The sequence below is a fragment of the Chaetodon trifascialis genome, chromosome 5, assembly GCF_039877785.1.
Source record: "Chaetodon trifascialis isolate fChaTrf1 chromosome 5, fChaTrf1.hap1, whole genome shotgun sequence".
In the NCBI taxonomy this organism is placed as follows: domain Eukaryota; kingdom Metazoa; phylum Chordata; class Actinopteri; order Chaetodontiformes; family Chaetodontidae; genus Chaetodon; species Chaetodon trifascialis.
Genome location: NC_092060.1, coordinates 20038211 through 20060957, shown reverse-complemented (window position 1 = coordinate 20060957; position 22747 = coordinate 20038211). Strand labels below are relative to the sequence as shown.

At 42.3% G+C, this 22747-nt stretch overlaps 1 protein-coding gene across 4 annotated transcripts in view; it reads left to right on the top strand.

Moving 5' to 3' along the window:
• The first annotated feature begins 2714 nt into the window (after positions 1-2714).
• Positions 2715-22747, top strand: part of dlg3 (discs, large homolog 3 (Drosophila)) — a 57956-nt gene continuing 37923 nt past the window's right edge. For 2 of the 4 annotated variants that reach the window (XM_070962605.1, XM_070962603.1), the window contains exon 1: positions 2715-3877. In XM_070962605.1, the coding sequence (XP_070818706.1) occupies positions 3512-3877 (366 nt within the window). In that variant the 5' untranslated portion in view covers positions 2715-3511. The remainder of the gene's footprint in view (positions 3878-22747) is intronic. The other 2 variants (XM_070962604.1, XM_070962601.1) reach the window with 1 other exon arrangement.

Genomic DNA, 22747 nt, shown 5'->3' with positions numbered 1-22747 from the left:
TGATTATGACATAAAGGTTTTTTCACTGTCCTTTTAGATTGGGATGTATTTGTCCACATTTTTTCATTCAGTTTTGAAGGTGAAATAAAGGATTGCCACATTTGGTTTGACGGTTGATGGTTTTACGTTTTTCCGTCTCTGATATTTATGTCTAGCCACTGAAGAAATACCAGTAACTGAATATTGCTTTTTCAGCTTGGCACTGTGTCACAGATGGAAAAATAATCACATATAGGTGACAGCTTTATTACTTTATAAACTGCAGATTAAATTTGACAATATCCTGTAATCTAATACAAGGACACTGCAAACGACAACCTCAAAAATAACTGTGTAATTGAGCCTAACCAAACCTTAGGCTGTGGTATTTATTACACTGCATTGTTCTAATGTGGGCTTTATGCCACCTGTATTAGCTTGCAATTGCCTAGATTTCACATTGTCAGCTACTGCGACTGAAGTGGTTACTCTTAAAGAAGACTAATTGAAGAAGTATTTAGATATCTTTACATAGAAAAACTGCACGTCTTACAAGACATGTACTGTATAAACACTACATTAACCTTCAAGACCTTTTCTGTCCTCTCTAATAGCTCTAATTTAATTGTGCATAATAACTTCCTGTATTGCTCTTCCTGCTGTCCTCCTGATCCAGAAAACCAGCAATTGATTGGCTCTAAAAAGACCTACCACATTTTTAATATATTTTATATTATGTAATATTTAAAGGGAGAGGTCTCTTTGCCTTAGAGGTACTAAATATGTCTACATACACAGTTCATATCACCGATGTGTGTGCATGTGCACGCCCACACATACAGATGGCATATCTGTGTTCATTCAGTGCAGAGGATCTTTCTGTGTCCATCTCTCCTGCCCGTGTTATGCGCATGCTGCTTGCCGTTGCCTCATTCTGTGTGCCGTACAGTGTGTGTTTATTTTTGCACTGCAAGCCCTCTGACAGCGCTGAGTGGTAAATGCGATGTGGACAGTTTATAAGAGAGACAGAGCGAGGCTCGGGAAGGATGGTTGCAACATGTGCTCGGTCATGTGTGCTGTGATCGATATGCTTACATCGTCCTTTCAAGCCGCTGCCTCAAAGCCCCGCCTCGCCGCTCTGATTGGCTTCAGCAGGGTTTGTGGCCGCATCCGACAATGTAACTTGGGGCATTCAGTGGTTTCTGGTCTCTGTTCAAAAATGCCCAAGTTTCTCCTCTTCTTGGTAAATCTCTGAGGGTTACAGCAAAGGAATACCATCATAATGAAGACAGTTACTGTTGCATGTAATTTAGTGTGGCTGAGCCTGCTGTGTGTGCCTCCTGGTAGGGCTGCAACACAATGCAGTGTGCCCAAGCCCTAAAATCCTGTTCTGTTTAACAGAAATGTTGCACAGATACACGTTAACATACATGTAAATTAAAGGCACTGTGTGTTACATGTTAATGAAAACACTGGAAAGGCGCTAACATTCATGTAAGAGCTCTGTAACATGCAGACTATGAACAAATATACTCTCTGCCCCATGCAGACACACCCAGCTCCGTTCCCCGTCACATTTCATTAATAATGCATATATGCAGGGCTTTAATGGCGACACTCTAACATTCCCTCTTAGTTCTCTGAAAAATAAGCCTTCACCCTCAGTGTCAGGATGTTTTATATCTAGCTGTGATCAACCCACAAATACATAAGCATGCAAAATGGTTCACAGGCAGTCCTATCGCATTACTGAAAATATAACAGCCACAGATACATGAAAGCCATATAGTCACTCCTTCTGTCTTTTTTCCCCTCACACATTCTCACTCGCAATCTCTTCCTCCACCCACTCGAAAAGCCCAAGCGTGTAATCTTGTTGGTTTCATACACATGTGTTGATGTCATCATTGTGAACATAAAATATTTCCCCTATGGTTCTCAAACAGGGCTTCAGCAGTGCAGTTTTCCTCTCACTGTGTTTATTTTGACCCAGTCCTGCTCATGGGCACGGCTTAAGAATAAAATAATTCAACAGCACTGCTGCTATGCCAGTAGTAATACTAAAAAAGGAAGAGGGATAGAGAATAATGTAAAGTAACGCACGGTGATTCAAAGACATCCTCCGTTGAGAGGAAGGTCTAGTGATGCACCTGCTTCCATTGTGGGATTATTTACAGATGTGTGCTGTGACACAGAGCCTGAGGTTGTCAATCACTAGCACAAGAACGCTGTTAGGTCTGCAGCTGAACTAGAGATGACCGTGGAGGTGACCAGTGACCAGTCAGAGGGACAGGGGTGCTCGCTGTGAGTTGGATTTTGGCTGCATTGGTCTGATGAAAAACATGGATCAGACTCACATTTAGAGGATCAGGATCGAGGGTCAGCATCGGGAGGTTGCAGGCTATGACTTCATGACCTTTTTTTATTGAGAAAGAAGGCGAGTGCCGTGTTTTCATTGTACCTTGATTTGTGAAGCAGTACCTTTTCACCCAAGTGCAGGCAGCAGTGAGGGTTTAGGTGTTACGTCCCCTTTAAGAGCAGCTAGTGAAGCGCTCAGTCCTGTTGGTGCTGCTGCTGCTGATGGCAGCGCTGCTAGTTGATTGGCTGTGGCTGTCAGGGCTGAGGTGCTGGAGGGATGCTGCTACGTATCCCCCCATCCTCCCTCCCTCCCTGCCTCTCTCTCTCTCTCTCGCTCCCTCTCTCTCCCGCTCTCTCTCGCTCTCCATCTCCCTCTTGCTTTGCTCGCATCCCTCTGAATAATCCACATCTAGGGCAAGCTGGCTGAGAGGCGATCCAGTGCTCAGCTCCTCTCTGCAGGCTGAGAAAAGAGACAGAGAGACCAAGACAGCGATTTTCAACGCAGGAGGAAAAACGTGAGATTTTGACCGAACGGGAAGATACCAAGAATTAACAGAGGAAGATTTTCATCTGCGGATATCATTTATTTATACATATTGTTTATATATCTATATATATATTTGTACACACGCATATAGATATTTATATATATACATTTATCCCTGTACATATCTGTATTTGTGCTTGTCTGTTTATATTAATATTTTTATATGTATTTGTGTGTGTAAATATATATGATATATAAACAAAAGAATATATATATATCTATGAATTTATATGCGCATCACTGTGAACCAAGAGAAGCAAGAGGAAATTTCTATCATCGGGGCTGGTCTCTGATTGTGTGGTCGTATACAATATTTTGAGTATTTCCTTTGATCTTCTACGTCAAGAGGACAAAGACTACGTGCCCATTTTGTATTTTTGTTTTCCTGTTGCTGCTTCCCGTCCCTCTCGATCTGTTTTTTTTTCTACATCCGAGAGGAATAAAGCGGAGAGTGACAGGATTTGACGAAAAAGGGAAAATCTGTAGAAATTCCTGTGATTAGTGTTATTTCCGTCGGCATTAGCGCTCTGTGAGCCGATCACAGCGTGCTGTGTGAGATCTGAGGAGGCAGCAGAGACAGAGTGCCACGCCGCTCAGCTCAGCGTCAGCCCAGCCAGCACAGCCAGCATGCACAAACACCACCACTGCTGCAAGTGCCCAGAATGTTATGAGGTGACCCGTATGGCTGCCCTGCGTAGGATGGACGCACCGTCGTATGGAGGAGACTGGCAGGCCGAGCCCTATGGATACCCGCCTGGGTATGGGGGAGGCCAGACCTTACCCCCTCCAGCCTCGGGGGGAGGTGGAAGCATGGGAGGAGGCGGGGGCACTTTGGGGAGAAGTAAGGGCAAGATTATGTCTGGTGGGGGCCCTGGAGGCCCCAACCCAAAAGGCCAGTCCAAGGGTGGTCCCAAAGTAAATGGCAACAACTCCAGTGGTCAAGGAGGATGGTGGCCCGAGTGCACCTGTACCAACCGGGAGTGGTATGACCAGGTAAGTCATCTTCCTCACTCTGTCACATAGCTCGGGCCTGTGGGGCCTGGCAGGGGAAGCCGGGATCAGAAGAGCTGCTTGCTGTAGTAAAACGGAGACCATCGCGTATCAGCTGAAGCTGTCGATTTATGGAAGAGAATTCGTATTTAGTATTCATCTCAAGCCTTCCGTTTCCCATTTGTTGACTGTGGTTCCTCTCTTGGAAGCAGAGTAAGGAGAACAGAACAGGACTGATCCAGTTCCACTGCACACACATGGAGATGATCTTTATGTTTGGATTTGATGCAGATGACTAATGCTTATAGATTTAACACACCTAGTGTATGTCGTCAAAGGCTCTCGCTGATGCAGTTACCACAGGCCAAAAAATGGTGCATTTCCATTCACCGAAGCAGCACTGAGATGCAGTTTGCAATTATTTCAAGTTCTCTCTCAAGCAGGTAACTCCGACACTACATATTGACTTGGTAAGAAATTACATGTCAGGGATAGATTTCTCAGGGATCATCTAATTGTAGGATTGTGTCTCATTTGCTCAGAGTAGAGGAGGAGATGATGAAATCGATCCCTGATACCGGCTCAATTCTTATTTGGCTCTGTTTTTCAGCAAGCCTTTTTGCTCCAAAGAATCACAGAATAATGAACGTGTTCCCAGAAAAATAGAGAATCAGCAGTAATCTGTGTCCAAACGCTGCCTGTCATACATGCTGCACAGTGTGAATGAAGCCGCCTCTTTACATACGCTCCATTTTGTTTCAGATATCTCCCTTTATTTACATGTATTTATAAATCACAGTTGATGAAAGGTCAGAACAGCTTCAGAAGCACAGTCTTTAATTAAACAAGGTGCACGTATGTGAGCATGAGAGTGAGCTTGGGTGGGGGAAGGGTAGCTTGCTGAGCATGAGATTCAAGGAATGGTTCTCGCTGTGCATGAGTATGTGTCTATGTAGTCTCACATTTGCGGCAAGTGGAAGCCGCTGCATTGTTTGTAGCTCCTCCGTTAATGTCTGATCGCGTTTTGAGCAAGAAATGTGAGGCAGTCGGAAGAGGGAAGGTGAGAAGAAGCACAGGGGTAAAATGGAGGCTGAAATTTCAGTGGCAGAGTGGAAGAAATCCCCCCGAGCTGAGCCCACATATGAGCCGCAACCTGGCTGATATTAGCAGATTACTCCAGCCAAGGAGAGGTTTTAGAGATTGACACTTGGTTTCTTGTTGCATTAAAATCTTATGCAAGCCTTTTTCTTATCAGCCGCATCCAGACCAATCAGGCTCATTTCACACATTTTGAAAGCTCACAGCAGATGTGATTATGTAAGCATTTATTGCTTACATGGAGATTTTACTCTCCATCACTGCCTAATTCTTCTACTGCTCATCTCCATCGTATTGGTTCTATAGCCAACTTAGAATGAACCAATTTAGTATCTACGTGATGAAATATGCTTTTTGACTGCATCGTGATCCATTTAGGAATGTTATGTTGCCTAAAGAGCCCCATTCATGGATAAGCCACTCCACTCCTATCTGGTCCTGTCCTTTCGAAGGATCCCTGCTCCCTTGCTGTAACATGCGAATATGCACCACACAAAAACTCTGTAAAGAACATATCCAACCAAGTATTCACGCCTTCAGTCCAAGAGTATCGACGTTGGAATAAAAAAAAAAAAGAGCTGGAATTAGAGAGGAGGAATCAGCGATGGCTGATGGGGGGGGGGGGCAACAGTCAGTGGGGTGAAAATGCTAAGGTTGAAAAAGAGAGAAATAAGCCAATAAAGGCAGGCAGTGGGCCTGGAGAGGGGGAGGGGGTTATGTAAGAGAAGGCAGTTGGTGGTGCTGTCAGAGAGAGAAAGCAAGCGAGGCCCTGACACTGTGGACAAGCATCTGTCCCTCCATCTCTTAAAACAGCCATGTGAGCGGCCAGTGTGTGCTCCCCTTCCCATGAACGGGCTATATAGCATGGCATGGATGGAGATGCACGCCCACCCCACCCCCCCTGCAGCTCTCCCCAGTCACCGTTGCTCATCCTTGGGTGGGAAATGTGAATGCTGCCCCTCCCCCACTACCTATACGCAGCCGGAGAGCAGGGCAGTAATCACACACGCCCAGCCGCACACGTCTATTATCTTATAGGTTTCATAACAACTCGTGTTTTTGGATGCGAGCACGATGAAGAGCAATAACCTTGCACAGTCATTCAGAATTATCTAAGCTGGCTTTTTACAGCCTGGATCATTGACATTTTTAAATGGCTTCTGTAGCTATGAACATTTCATGTAGTATGAGTGAGAAAATCATTAGACACCCCAGGAAATAATGATGCCACATTCATTTTTTTCCCCGTCGTCTATTTACTAAACGATTGTGCCGCTTTTGTCGAGAGCTTGCTTGGATAATTGTGGATGATTCCAGTTGGGATTATAGAACATTCTTTAAAACAAGAGCTTTTGAATTTAAATCTGAGAAAAGTAGAGACCTCAGTCTACTGGGAGCTGTAGTCAGAAAGCTCCCTCTTTCCCCCTGCGGGCTCCAAGCTGTCTTTGTGTGTTCTCCAGCTCTGTGGCTGTGATTAGCTTTAAATATTAATTGGATTTTACTTTATTTATTAGCATCAAGATTTGGTCCAAAATGCTTTGCCAGACCCATTGTTTATAAAAGGCCCCTGTAGTGGCAGTGGTGTTTTAAATGAATGCACAGGCACGTAGGGCGTTCCATGTCGAACGCTCCCAAAGGTGATTATGACTTGAAAGCCTTGATCAGAAGTGTTTGCGCACATGTGCATTTGTGTGTGTGTCTCTTACAGTTACACTGATTCATCGGCGTCATTGGTTTGTGCATCTGTCTGATGAGATTTTCATTGGGTCGGATTTGATTTGCCATCCCTGTAACAGCAACCCAGAGAGTGTTAACGGATGGGATTTACATGTGCTCCATGTCCAAATGTCTTGAGCTGGATCCCCTACTGTGATCTTGAAAGGCTCCATCTAAAACCTGGAATATTCTCATCAGATCAAGAGAGATTTATCTATGAGCTTGTCTTAGAATAAAAAGGCGAGACATGCGTGATGTGAATGAAAGTGCACTCGACATCTCCATACATTTTCTTTTAAAATGTAGTGTGAAAGATAAGGGCCAGGATGGATGGCGTTTTCATTACACCTGCAGGTGCACTTCCTGTCAATACGTTCAGTCCAGTGTGGCACATAATTGCTGCATGATTGTTTTTTAAGTGGCCGATCCCCAACTTGGGGTTGCCTTTTATGACGATGAGTGAAGTAGGAATAGAGGGGATGGCGGTGATAGAAAACAGGAGAAATACCTTTAAACCTCACTTTCACAGGTGAGCGCTGCATTCAAAGGAAAATTAAGAATGGGAAAAGCTGTAAGGCGTAGAGGGGTGGATGTTGTGGATGCTGCTCTGCCAAATTATGAGCCAATAAGATTTTTCACATGAATACCATCTTCCCTGAGTCTTAGCACTCATGAAAGGAGGACTCCTCATAAGGCCAGGCAACCTTGACCTCTGGCAATATGGACACGATGAAAACAGTGCTTAGCGGTGAGCTTCTTATTAATAGACCTGCAACAAGTGTTCGTTCACCTTCACAAATTTGGCTCACATCATAGGTGGTGATGTGATGCAAGCTGCCGTTTGGTCATATTTCTGGAGGTACCTGTTGCTGTTAGATGTGACAGTTCTGGCCCTCTGGTTTCCAAGGCTTTAAGCTTTTATGACTTGTGTGTTTGTTTTTTGCATATGTGTATGCTCCAAAATGTTTTGCTCGTTTCGGATATGATTACAAAATTTAATGGAAATAAGAGGAAGGCGACTTTCTGACAAAATGTACACTCATTTTGTAGCTTACTGTATAATTAAATATCATATTCTATGCTTTAGCAAATGTGTAAAAATATCACACAGCACCCAAAATAATAAAAAAACAAATTGTTTTATTGCCTGCTCTCATCCAACCAGTGACATCAGAGCACCTGTGATGTCATAAAACCTGTGACATCACATTTAAGCCTCTGTTCTGCCTAGCATCAGATTGCATTTCATCTGAGGACCCCCCCCCCCATGCTGTCCCTCCCTCTCTCCTACACTCACCACAAGCAGCAGGCAAAAACAAGAAATCTGTCTGTACTGCAGCTCAAAGCCTGTATTCACCTAAACAATGTGAAATATTTTATAAACCTTTTACACACAAGGGCTCAAAATTTGGTACAGTTTTGCTGTGCGTTATTGCGTCTGTCTCTAACTTACAGTGTCTGTTTTAGCCGGCAGTGCCAAGGTGTAGTGTGCTCATTTTCAGCCTTTTAGCTTCAGACCAAAGGAAATTAAACCAACAAGAGATGCAAAATGTCCAATGCTTCTGCCTCCAACTTTCTCAAAATGCGCTTTTTAATTTGTATTTAGTTCTCTTGTTGTGAGCTGTCACAAAAAAATGGACTCAACCAACACCACAATGGGCAAATCTTACTTAGGTAGTAGGAGAGGCTCTTCTCATTTACACTTTTTGCCAACAGCTGTATTTGTACATTAAACATCTTCCATAGAGTAGCTTTTAACATACCTCTGCTTAAATCTATTCCAAAATCTTATGATGTTATGAACTCAGGTTGTTCCAGTCAGAATGTAGAACAGCTGCCGTCATCAGAGGAAGTGGATTTCAGGAACCTTTACTCTGTGTGACCTGTATTTCCTGCAAGACCCCGGCAATAAAATCCAGTTTGTCATAGTCTTAATGAGCTTCGACACTTTTCAAGCATGTTGAAGTGCTACCAGGCTTTGTACAGGAAACCTGTATCAACCAATGCTGTTTAACTGAAAATAGCTCCAACATGGCTGTTATATGTGGTGCAAATTTGCAAATTCAAAGCAGTCCAACTCCAAAATGTGTGTCATATTGGTGGCACATTTGACTAGAAGCACTACATGTAGGAGCAGCTACGGGTTCTTATCAGTGTTTTTTGCCATTTAACCTCACCCTGGCTTACTCACTTGTGGATAATATAGCAAAAAGAGAAAAAATATTTAGGTTGAAAATTCACCTGTTGGTTGAATCCATTTGTTCCAGTAAACATGAAAGAAAAGGATATGTGGAGGTTAAAATCAACACTTAACAATCACACTGAAACTGATTTTTAAAATAGTGTATTTGAGCTTTTCAAACTGCCACAAAAATTGAATTATGGTTGAGATGCCAACAGTCCATTTTACTCATACAAAATCAGAGCACATAATTTCATTTCAGTTGTCTGCAAGCAAACCTCCTACATCATATCTTCCCCTCTGCGCTTGCCTGTCTCTCCCACACACACGTACACCATCAGCACACACCCATGCCCGACACAGACCTTTACCCAAAAACAAAGTGTTCCTTACCCATGAAAATTCGTTGGTAAAGAGAGGATGGTGAATCATGGGAAATGCACTACGAAACAAGGGAGACAAGGTGCACTGCAATATTTATGTGCACTTTGACAAAAGTTAGCTTTTTATACGCCGTGAGAGGGGGGCGGGGATGGAGCGCCTGAGAAAAGTCAGACCTTGACGTGAGCATGCAGGGGAAACTTTGACAGCCGAGCCACCATTATGGAGGCTGAAGAGCTTGATCTGTGATGGGAGCAGCTGTAGATATGACCCAGGACCTGCTCTGTGTCGAATCCCACCTCCTACACTTCTCTTAAAAGCCTCCACTCAGTAGCTCTGTTGTTCTTTACCTTTGCACAGACTGAATCTCTGCGTATTGTTTCAACATGGAGGCCCTCTGTGAAACGCAGGATCCACAGGAATGTGTTGTGTCCTCTGCCAGTGCAGATATAATGCCCATCAAGCGGTTCACTCATTTCTGCAGCTTGGCTACAGCTTTGTGATGTATATATAGGCTTTTTTTTTACAGTTTGCAGGTGCAGCCGCCTGAAGCTGCAGATCTTTGTGTGTGGAGGTGTGTGTCCTGCTGGAAGCTGCGGCTGCCATGCCCCTGTGATCCATATGGTCATTGTCAGAGGCCCTGCCAGGGCTCAGCCCCGTATCAGCTCGCCTGTTCCCCTCTCTGGCTCTCGCTGCCAGCCAGGGGAGGAGAGGAGAGAAGAAAGCAGAAGGGAGGGGAACGCTGTTTGTTTGTTTGCTCGCCTGCTTTGTTTTATTTAGAGGTTTTTGCTGATCACAGTAGCAACTGGCCTAGAAATGTGACTGCGCTGTGTCGGGCAGAGCGGACTCCTGATTCAGCGATGGAAGCATCAGATTTTCTGCGAGAGAGAGAGAAGCAAGGGACACAGCGCCTTTGATGGAATGAGATGTTAATGCCGTACCGCTGTAGCTGTCATTAAAAGAATCAGACGTTAGTGTGTGATACGCTGAACGTACAGATGAAAAAAAAAGCTTTTTTTCTGCTCTGCTAGACTCGTTTTAGCAAGAATGTGCTAGCAGCAAGATACACCAGCTCCATCACCCACATGCTGCCGTGGAATATGTGTATATCCAATCAATATCAGAGAAGAGCTAGTCCCTAAGCCTTCTGACTCCTCTTCATTTTTGTGGGGGTGTGTGGGTGCTTTCAACAGCGCTTGTGCTTTTATTGCTTTTATTCAACCATCATATCAGCTGTTATTTTGGTAACACTTTACAAAAAGGTACACAGTAGTGGTTACAGGAACAAAGAAACAGGAGCTAAATGCTGAATAATGAACGCAAATAACTCGTAATTAGGTTCTAAATGATAAAAAAGCAATGATATGTTATGTTATTATGTTAATGAGCACTGTCTGATGAGTAGTGTGTAAATATTTGTGAATCTGCATGCTGACCAACGATCTGTTTCAATCAGACATAGTCTTCCTGTTTTATAAATACATCTTATCATATTTTCGTCTTCCTGTTTTCTGATCTTCCCTTTTGCTGTTAAAGAAACTCAAAACTTCCTCCGTGTTTGCATGTTAACAAATCTTCTTAACAAATTCACCATTGTGTACATTCCCACAGCACTAATTCCATCAGCACAGCAAAAGTCATGTCATACCCGCCCCTCTCTTCTAATAGAAATACTGTTTTCATTCACCAATTATTTCCAGTCACTTCCTTTTTATGCAGTTTTTAAATCGCTTCTAAGTCAATGAAACCCAACACTTCCTGCTCAGATGTTTCACATTAAGAGCCTTCCTGTGGCTCAAAGAGCTTAATATCTCCCATTCTAGGTTGGCTTTTAATTTGAAACATCTGCAGGAAGTGTTTATTTTTAGTTATAGTAAATTCATAGGACTTGATAAAATATGATGGAGTAGAAACGAATGAATGAATGAATGAATGAATGAATGAATGAATGAATGAATGAATGAAAAGAGCATTTCTGACAGAGAGGAGAAACTCAGAGAAGAAGAGTGGAAATTTGTTGCTGTACAAATGGATTTAATGCTGTGGAAATGTACATTATGCCTTCAGTAACTTCAGCCCTGCTCAGTATTTTTACCTTTCTTACTTCCTTTTGTAAGCCATTGGTTGGCTTTTATTTGAGAGTCAGCAGTGTATTCTGAGCACATTTATATTAATTAATTCTTATTCGCATGTCATATCATTAGATAACACAGCCAAACCAGATGCTAGCTAGCTAACCGCTATGCACAGAAGACATTTTGACGCGTCTCAGTTGGAGAGCACAGGTGTAAATAATCAAACGAATGATGGCTGAATTCCATTTAGCTGCTTCAGTCTCAGGGTCCTGGTATTGTGCATGCTGGCTCACTGGCACTCTGCCACGGCTTTACTGGGACAAGTCAAAATGTCTACTGTGCATATCAGTTCACACAAGATTCACCACCCGACCATCAAATACAGGTCAATCACTCACAGATGTTCATGTATTCTTTTGGAGATTAGGAACAACTTGTTAGCTGTTGCTGGATAACAATGTCAGATTTATGCCTCACTCATTCATTGATAGCAGGTTTTGCACTTTGTTACCATTATTTCACACAGCGCTCCTTGCTCTCTTAGCCTGCATGTATACATCGATGAAGCCTCGCAGTCTTCTTGTGTTCACCAGCTAACCGTTCATTCATTACAGCGCTGACAGCTGGAACACAGGTAGTTCAAATCCTGCTATACATCAAGATGTACGGGGAGCATTTAGAGCTCCGATTTATGAAACAATGTTCACATTTTTTGGGGTGGGGTGGGGTGGGGGTAAATCATTGCACAGAAAACGGAATATTTGTTGTTCTTTCATCCTTTTTCTGGGAACATGTGTGTGTGTGTGTGTGTGTGTGTGTGTGTGTGTGTGTGTGTGTGTGTGTGTGTGTGTGTGTGTGTGTGTGTGTGTGTGTGTGTGTGTGTGTGTGTGTGTGTGTGTGTGGAGGACATTTGGCGAAGCAGTGCATTTCATACCATGTGTAGCTGCTCTGAGTGCCATCTCTGTCTAATGCATTATCCAAGCAGCCCTTCAGCCATTTGGTCTAGCCTCTCATTTGTGTGTGTGTGTGTGTGTGTGTGTGTGTGTGTGTGTGTGTGTGTGTGTGTGTGTGTGTGTGTGTGTGTGTGTGTGTGTGTTGTTTTTTTTTCAGTGTTCTTCATTTCTATCATCCCCCTCCTGTCTTCCACTGCCCTTCTCCTCCTCCGCTCTTTCTTTTTTCATGCATCATACGAATCAAAGGCTTCATTTTCGGGTGCAGAGCGGTATTCAGAGAGGATGCTGCAGCAGCAAACAACTCCAGACCTGCAGACCTGTGCTTCAGTGTGATTAGTGTACTTTAATATGTTATGCACATGCAGTGCTTTGAAGGAATAACACATCTATGCCTGGTCACTCATTGTTTGAAGCTGACTGAGTTTGGTAAGAATTGTATGTGGCAGGACAGCAGTGACATCTCTGGTAACGGACATGTGCATTTGAATTAAACATAATTTAAACGGATATATGATGGAGCTCTTGACCACATGCCAAAACACACATCTTGGCCCATATATCATTATGATTGTAAGTAATGTGTTATCTTCACCAATAGGAATGATGACAAAAAAACTAAACTAAAAATAAGAACCAGGTTGTGAAGAAAATCCTGTAATGACTCATGAATTTGCCATGCTTTCATGTGATACCATACTTCGCTACTGATGTTCTTTTTACACTGTGCTCTGAAGTGGGTAAACATCATGCTTGTTTTGTTCTTGTTTGGTCCATATTAGTATAAATCATTTCAGTAATCCTGATGAATTTGGCCAGGTCTGGACTCACTTGTGCAGATATAAGCTGGATTAATGGAATTCACTGTGTGGTTTTTTTTTTTCAAGATTCTTACGATAAAATCCACCATTACTGTTAAAATTTGGCCAAAACTTGGAAAAATTGGAAGAAACAGTCAGCTGTTTTGAGCATTTTATATTTGTGTTATGTGAACAGTATAGACACGCAGTATATTGTGACAGCATATGTTTGGCTCGCATGGACTGGACTTCCTGCCCCCCCCACCCCCACCCCCCGGCTGACAAGACGAAAGGACGGCTAATATTTTCCAGACATATGTCTGTTGTATGTGCACAGACTCACTGATGATCCCTCAAACATGTCCCTCTGTTTATTATCAGTCACTATTTTCTATTAGTGGAAATCGACTCCATCTACCCACTGAGTTTGGAAAAACAGAAGCACACATCTCAATCTCAGCGTCAGAGATAAAGAGAGAGCATGCCCTCACCCCGTAACGGATATAAACAATACGAGCAATCCCAGCTTAATATCATACATCTTATTACACTGCTGAGTACATCTGTGCCTTGAAATTGCTTTCATAGATTTATTACTTTTTGTTTCCCTCAGTGTAACTTGTGCATTTTTGTTAATATTTCTTCACAATCTAACACAACCTTTCCCAATACAAGCCACATCCAAAATTTCCTTCCTATCATTACGTTTATGTGCGGAGTACAATTGTTAAAGTTTTTCTCCCGGTTCTGATTAAACCCCTAAAAACTCATCAAAATTACATATTTAGAAGTTTTTTCCCTTAAACTGTCTCATATGTAGCTCTACACCTTTGCTTTCATTTAGTGTGCACGTATCTACGAATATGCAAATAGTCTGCTCCTCTATCTCCACCTGCACCTCCACCACCCGCCTGCACCTCATCAAACGCGCAAACCTCTCCTTCATGTCTGTTTTGCTACTGTATGCTACACAATGGCAAGTGGCACTTTAGGAGTAAGGTAAACAATAAGGTTAACAATGTGGCTTTCATTGGAGCGGCTCTTTAAATGGGCTTATGCAGCACTAACTAGCGATATGGACATGGTGTGTGTGATGTCACCTGCAGCTCTCTGGATGGATGTTTTATGGCTGGAGTTTTGGTTTATGGTTTGCAGCCACTTTGCCAGTGGTTTGAAAAGCAGCCTCTTAATGGAACAGTAATTCTCAAAGTCACCAGCGGGAGAGGTGTGCTAATGGTGGTGATGTGCTATTAGTTTCTTATACTCTAATTTTTCTTGTTGTAGAAAATATTCATTTCACATTTCCCCCCGTCAGTTCAATGTTGGCTGAGTTTTCTGTTTTCTTAGATCATCTTGCAACCGTTAGAGGAGCATCCACACTGGTTTCAGCTCTCAGACATAGTGATGGCTTGATGTGAAATGTATGTAAAGTATTTTTCAGTTTGCTCAGTCGTTCTGCAGCTGAGCCTTTCCTGCACCCTCGTACATGTTCGCCACAGACTGGACAGGTTTTCAGATTTTTATTTGCAGTGATAACAGTGTGAATGATAAATACAAATATAAATTTCAGCCTTTAGCAGGCAGCGGTTTAGCCTTTCAGTCTGCAGCCACGTTCTTACTTCAGTACACTAATAATAATGTCATCCATGGCTGATGTTATCATCTTTATGTTTTGGTGTATCAGCTTTATGTGTTGTGCAGTCAGACACTTTGCATAATTGAATTAATGTTTGACTGACAGGCAGTGTAACTATAAAGGCTAATACTATAAAAAAATCTTCAACCCATCTTTAAGATTATGATATTTCTACAATACCTTAGTGCTGTATATGAGAGATGGTTATGCTGCATGTTTAACATATTTTTGTATAATTAGAAATCTTGGTAACATTTGAAATTGCATTTCTATCCTGATGTTCTTTTAGTGTATGAAGTGAATGACCTGTTAGATCACAGTTCTGAAGGAAAAAAGGATTTCTTGAACAGACGTACAGAATCCGGTGAGGACGCATCTGAACGCGTTGGACTGAAAGGTCCGTCTGGAGGGTGACGCACTGCGTTGGTTTTGGCTCATCCACATGTTCGGGTCACAAACCCTCTCATATTACAGTGCACTAAAATATGTGTCTGAAAACATTTTAGGCGAAAATAGGCGATGCGGTAACAGAACCTTGATTCCTGTTTTATCAGCACTACCTTGATTGATAGTTTGATCTGATTTTGGCGAGCCTGGTGTGTCACGCTGGACAGGCTCATTTGCATAAAGTTGAGGACGAGTCATGATTATGCAAATTCCAATATGGTGACCGGTCCGTCAACTCGTCATGCCGTATCCTCCACGCACTGCTCATCCGATCCCCTGCTCTCCATGTAAAATTAGTAGGATCTGTCGACTTGGCGTACTGAATTAAACTGCACAAACTAACATTTCTTTATACTCACCTCAACCCATGTTAGTTGTAAAGAAAAATCTTGGCTACAGTTGCTTTAAGCTACCATGACTGCTGTAGACATTTGAATATTTCCATAAATTATCTAGAAATATAATCTAAATCATAAATATATTATCATAAACAGCAGTTTAAAAGGTCAGCTGTTGCCATCCAGCAATGAAATAAATCAGAACACATTATTATGAAATGTTACATCCACTTCAGCATAGAGGAGGAATCACTTTTCATAAATACTTTTAAAGCTGCAAGATGCCCTTGATGAGAGGTCTGATGTCACTCTCATATCTGTAGGTTCAAAAAGGAGCTACCACCAGCGCAGTTAGCTTAGCTTAGCATAAAAACTGAAAGTAAGAGTCTGACCAATCAGCCTACCAGCTCACTAATTAACACTTATATTTTTTTGGCTTGTTTAATCTGTGCAGACTGATTTCCCATTTCCAACCTTTAAGCTATGCTAAGCTAAGCTAACTGTCACCTTGTCCTGTATCTTTTCTTCTCGAACCATCTCTTCGTTCATGCTTTAGCTGTGGATGTTCTATGGGGAAACAATAATGAATGCAGATTGCTCAGTGTGAACATTTTGCATTGGCTGTGAACAGCTTGCAGATACATTAAATAAACATGCTTTGTTGTTGGGTTGATCAAAAAGATGAGGTAATCCAACTAACTTTATTAAAAGTTATTACTAATTCAATGTAGTTGTATATGAATGTCAATTTTAGGACATTCGGTTGTATACATGCTGCCCTCTGATTGGTTGGATGGATTGGATGCCATAAGCCAGAAAAATGCTCAGTTCTGTGCTCAGAATGTCGAGGAAAGCGGTACCGGCGAATGTGAACCAGTGAGTGTCTTTTCAGTTGTCAGTTTGGGCTGTGATGATGCAAGAGAAGAGGGGATGCGAGGAGGGGAGGGGGGATTAGGAGAGGAGAGGGGCAGTGGGGGGGGGGTGGTTGGCAAGAGGGGAGAAAGAGGTGAAGAAATGAGAGGTGTGCCGTACAGAAAAGGATGAGAGGGGTAGAAGCCAGTAAGGAAGAGGAATGAAAAGGAAGGAAGGCAGGAGGAGGGGGGAGGGGGGCAGATAGGAGCATGTGCTCAGACACAGCCCTGTGTGTTGCCATGGTGCAGGCTCAGTCAGAGCTGCACAGTAGCTTTGCTGCTCAGCTAGCTAATTACCCACAGACTGCAATGTTGATACGCAGGCGGCCGGAGCCTTCCGGATTTCCAAGGGCTTTCTTTTCTTTTTTTTTTTTTTTGATTGCCGCACTGGCACACGAGCACGAGTCGAGGAATAATTTATCCACTTATGTGTCAAAAATGCATCTAAGATGACGACACCAACTCAAAATGCAATCCAAAAAAATGTGCTGTAGGTATGTGAACAGCGTTAATGAACGCTGTAGTGGTGCTCTGCTGCGTCAGCCGTGCCACTTGTGTAATATAAAGAGCTCTTCCAGCCCAGAGCTTCATTGTCCGTGGACTGTCGCTGCTTACTGAGAGCCTGCAGATCCTGATCAGCCTGCTTATAAAACCCAATATGGGCCATTGTGGATTAATATTCACTATTAAAATTTCCAATTATGTAATCAGCCAAATCCAAGCCCTGCATATGCTCACTATATCTCAGCAGGCAGGAATGAGGGAAGGGAGGGGGTCTGAATGAGAGGAATGATGCAACATCAGTCTGTGCACCTAGAATTCAAGAATATTAGTGGTTTTGTTTGAGCAAAGATCTCAGGGGGTTGAAGAAATTAGGCCTCTATCGTTCTTACTGCAATCATGTTTGATTTAAGCAGATACAAATAAAAATCTTAAGGCAGCTGTTTGGTCTTTTGAAGCTTCTTGAATTCAGAAGTGAGGTGTCTCTTTCAGTGGATGCAAAGAACCTGTGATGATCCTCAGGAAGTCCAATGATCTCTTTACTGTCTTTTGCATATTGCAGTAATTTTTGAACACCGACACACTCCTTGTCAAAGTATCCATGGTGTCTGATTGTGTGATAAAATATTAAGTCAGTACATGTTCATGTTCCCGTTCCTGTGGAAGAATTTGACTAAGTGATGAGCAAAATGAGTAAATTAAATCATTTGTCAATTTTTCATAATCAGATAGTTGTTTGAGTCTTGTTTTATGCAAAAAAGGCAAATATTCACTGGCTCCAGCCTCTCAAATTTTAGTATTTTCTGGTTTTCTCCGTTTTCCATGGCAGTAAACAGAAATATGTTTGACTTTTGACTTTTGTTCTGACAAAACAAACAAACAAACAAACTGGGCTTTAGGAAATTATGTGGATGACTGTTGACTGGAAATACAGAAAATAATCATGAGAATGACCCATAATGAAAATAATTGTTCGTCGCAGTCCCAATTATTTCCATCATAGTTAAATATTTTAATTATTTTTATGTTGAATGGGTTAATTGCCCAACAAAACAAAACAGAGATAAATTCATTCGACAGTCAAAACAGAGACAAGCATCAACTGATGAACTGACTGTCAGGACCACATTTAAACTATGATTCAGGATTCCCACTTTAAACCCTTGTGCATTTTATATTGATACCTTCTAAAACTATTTATTTTACTGCCTTCATGTTGTATTTGTATGGCTGGAGTCCATTAATTCTATCCAGCAGAGCAGGTTTGTCATGTTTTAACCGCCAGCTGGTGTGAAGGGTCCCATCACGGGAACCTCTGCTACCCTAAAAGCGTCCCAGCCTTAAAGGTTTGAGTGTTTTCAGCTCAGTGTTTGTGTCGTCTCCACAGTCCAATAAGGCAAGTGCTCTAATCTCAGCCAAGATGCGTTCTTTAGGGGACGGGGTGTTGTGCCTGAACACAACCCGAGGTGGGCAGAGAAGAAGGGCAAATCTGGACCCTCGACAGGAGGCAGATTGATTTGGCAATCAGCAAAGTGCTACAAACGTTTAAAACAATGCCCTGTTTTTTTTTTCCTTCTGCTGTTTGGCGCCAAATACATCAGCATATGGATAAATGTGCTCATGTATTCATAACTATCACAGGGAAACTAGCGGCACGGCTCTTGTTTCTGTTGCCTCGCCCGTTGTCCTACTTACTGTAATTCTTCATCACTTTCAACACCTACACTTATTGTGAGCCAAAACTCATGCAAGGGTAGTGAATGGAGATATGTGAATATGTGGGCGTTTCGGAGTGGAGCTTATAGAACAGCATGCAACCTCAACCATGACAGGAGGATCTCTGCTGCTGTACGAAGAGGCAGGCTGAGCCCCGCGGGAGGTGGGGACGAATGCTTTTCATTGAGCTTTGGGTCAAACTTAGCCTTGTTATTCTTACTCTAGTACTTTTCCATTGGACCTTAAAGCACTCTGCATTTGCTGTCAGTGGTTTTATTGCTGACTCACGATTTTGATTTGTGAACCAGGACCAGGGGCCGTCTGAGGGGCCTTCGTTTCCATTTATTCTAGGCCAAAATATTACAGCTACTTTAAAAAAAAACAGAAAACTAAGAATTAGATCGCTGACGTCCACTTGTGAGTGAAGGCTTAAAAGGAAATGAGAGGAAAATTTCCTCTTTTCTGCTCTAAAATGCATCAGATAGGTTTAAGGAACATTGTGGCCTTAGGGGAGAGTGTTTGTTGCATCAGTGGGTTCATGAAGCAGAATCACAGTCCAACATTCCCAATTAAAAGAAACGAATAAGTCTAAAATTGGAAGGGTCTAATTGCAGCTCAGAAGATTGTGTTCTGGGATGCTCAGGAAGGGAATGAGGAAAACGGAGGTGACGAAAGTGAATCAGAGCGAAGTGAAACAGAGCAGAGAGCTCTCGCTGAAGAAGCACAGAGCATTGTGGACCATCCGGTGTGTTTTCTGCTAGTAACTTGTTTCAGATTGTTAATTTTTATGTGGATCCCTTTTGGCTGCAGTGAGATACTTTCCTGAGAGTTTCTGTAGTCAATATGTTTGGGATGTAAGGGGGGAGAATTAAGACTAATGGAGGCAGAAGGAGGCGGCTTAACATCATTTGAAATGAATAGTTCGGCATTTTGGGAAATCTACTCATTTGCTTTCTGGCAGAGAGTTAAATGAGAAGATTGATATCGCTCTCACTCTCTGTCAATATGAAGCTACATCCAGGAACTGGTTAGCTTAGCTTAGCACAAAGACTGGAAACATTTGGAAGTAGCTAGCCTGGCTCTGTACAAAATCCACCTACCAGCATCTTTAAAGCTTGTTAATTATAATGATATGTGTTTGAATGCTGGCAGGTGTATTTTTGTTACCTTTGGACAGAGCCAGGCTAGTTGTTTTTTCCAGTCTTAAGCTAAGCTATGCTAACTGACTGCTAGCTGTGATATCAGTCGTCTCATCTGACTGTGTAAGCAAACACGGTTGCTTTAATACAGCAATGATGCATGCACATGGATTCAGGTAGATGGCAAAGTGGGTATCATTTAAGTGGACGAGAACGGGTTGGTAAAATTAAGTGAGGCCGTGGTCTGTTTGTTTGTTTGTTTGTTCGTTTTTTATATTATTCGTCTGCCGTCAACTGCCTGCCTGAATTCATGTGATATTTTGCAGAATTTCAAGAGACTAAGATGTGAAGTGTAGTGCTTTGGATAGGAAAACCCTTTAATGACAAAAAAAGAAAAGAAAATAGAGCTGCATTGCACAACTTTAATTTCTAACTCACTCATGCACTCCTCCGCTTGCTGCAGGCAGAGCTCCAGAATAACTTTTTACTTTGATGGCACCGGTGGTCCTAACCTTTTCATCTCGCACATCATTTAGCTGCACCCAATAATGCCTTTTAAGCATTACCTTAAATGTCAGTTCCCATACACACTGGTAATTTCTTCTTAAAACATTATGTAAATAATTGCAAACAGGAATGAAGAGGCAGACAAATGGTTTTCTTTATTTAAATCACAGGACGCTCAACAAGAAACATGACAAGCTCAAATAAATAAATCAGACTCAAATAACAAAAGTGTGTGCCGTGCTTTGGTTGCACTCTCTGCAGTATATGCATAATGTTTTATTATATCTCAGCCATAGAAACTGGACAAGCCATTCTTTGTAAAAGGCATAGGTCTTGGTCTTTTTGTGCGTAGTGGGCTTTGTCTCATAGTGCACACACATGCACAGTTACACACACACACTCAGAGCCATGCATGGTACAAGATGTACATAAAATCCTACTATACACTGGCAAAAAGTTACTTACAGAAATTGTTCAAACGCTAATGCCTGCTCAGTATAGATGAATTGCTGGGTGCTTTTTCTGACCTGCCAGTGGCTGTTTGCATAGTGAAACATCTCACCTTGGCATGTCAAATTAAGACTGTTACCTCAGCAACACCATCAGCATCTTCTCAGCATCACACAGACCACATAACATACACACTGAAACACAAATAAATCCAAAGAAATACATTTAAAGAATTCACTCTTCTCCGCAATGACACCACAGCAGCTGAATAATACCTCCTTGTTGACTGAGGAACAACATGACAGTGGTGAAAGCATCAAAATGGCAGCACTCAGTTGTGTGTGGTTGTGCACTGTCGCCGGTACTCAGCACAGGATCCAAAACACCAGAGAGGAACAAGCTTAGCAGCTCTCTCGGCTTAGCAACAAGGGGTAGCAACTAGTCAAGAGCTGTGAGGTAACATGCTGCAGTGACCTCTGATGTAGAGGAAGCAGTGGGGGTGGGATTATGTGAAGCATACTGATGGCACTCACACATGACAGGCCTCCTTCATTACAGGGCCTCAGCACTAAAGGTAACTTTCACCGTAGCCTCATGGCTGTGTGATCGAGAGCCCGGTGACAGATCTAAATCAGCTGTACAGTAATTGACAAAATGCATAAGGATTAAAAAAATAGTAATGATTAGTGACAGCTTATATTTTTGTAATGAACTGTAGCGCAGCAGTCTGTGGCCATGAGGGGGCCACAAGTAGTTCTGCCATTCAATCATCAGCAGTAACATTCGAAAGGCACAGAAGATATCACTTACAATGATGCTTTACGTCCATGTACAGCACTTCATAAAGTGCTGAGCTGATAAGTCAACCGTGGTGGAAGAAGCACTCAGGTATCTTACTTCAGTAAAAGTAGTAATACCTCAGCGTACAGTAAAAATAATGAAATCATTTAGTCAAAATTTTACCAAAAGTAAGAAAGTATTTGCATCAAAATACACTTCAAGTACCAAAAGTACCCACCATGCAGGGTGGTGGTATTTTATTGTTGGATGTTAATTATTGATGCATTCAAGTGTAAGGATGACTTTAATGTTACAGCTGCTAAAGGTGGAGCTAATTATCTCTGAGTTATGTGTTCGGTCAAGTGTGTGTGTGTGTGTGTGTGTGTGTGTGTGTGTGTGTGTGTGTGTGTGTGTGCGTGTGCGTGTGCGTGTGTGTGTGTGTGTATCTGTCAGCAGATAATCCTGCATGCGACTGGACCCATCAGCCTCATATTTTTTGTGCACATGTATGACTGTACGCTGAAGGACTTCTTGTGTTTGCGGTGATTCACAGTTTTTGAGAAACTTCTTTTATTGATTTCTCCGTTTCAAACCAACGTTGACTCTTCTGCCAGTAGGGGCTGCAAGTGATCAATAACTGCTTCGGTTTGGAATTTTGTTTCTGCTTGGGTCACATTAATGTTGGCTGTTACTTTCGTTGCCATTTTCACTTTGAAACTCACATTTTATATTTCTGGTGTTTTGGAACCTGCGTCTTGCCTCCCCCTCATTCCGCTACTGTCATACATACATGCTGGACACACAGCCTGCCTGCCCTGCATTCCCTGGCAGAGATCTGCACACTACTGCCACATAGCTTAACCAACAGTAGTGCATCATAATATATTTGTTCTATTATATTTTCTGTTATTAATCAGCAACTAAATCTGTCATATAAATGTGTTGGAGTAAAAATTACAATATAGCCTCTGAAATGTAGTGATATATAAAGTAGCTGAAGTAACGTATACTTACATCAAAATTGTACTCAAGTGCAGTATTTGAGTAAATGTACATAGTCACTTTCCACCACTGGGAGTCAAATAATTTATTTTTTTGGAAGTCAATTAAGTCACCAACACACAGGCTCACACTCCATTTGCCCACACACACACACACACACACACACACACACACACACACTGTCGTGTTCAGAACTGATCAGTTGTCAGACGACTTGTCGAAGGCCTTCTCGAGCGACACTGTT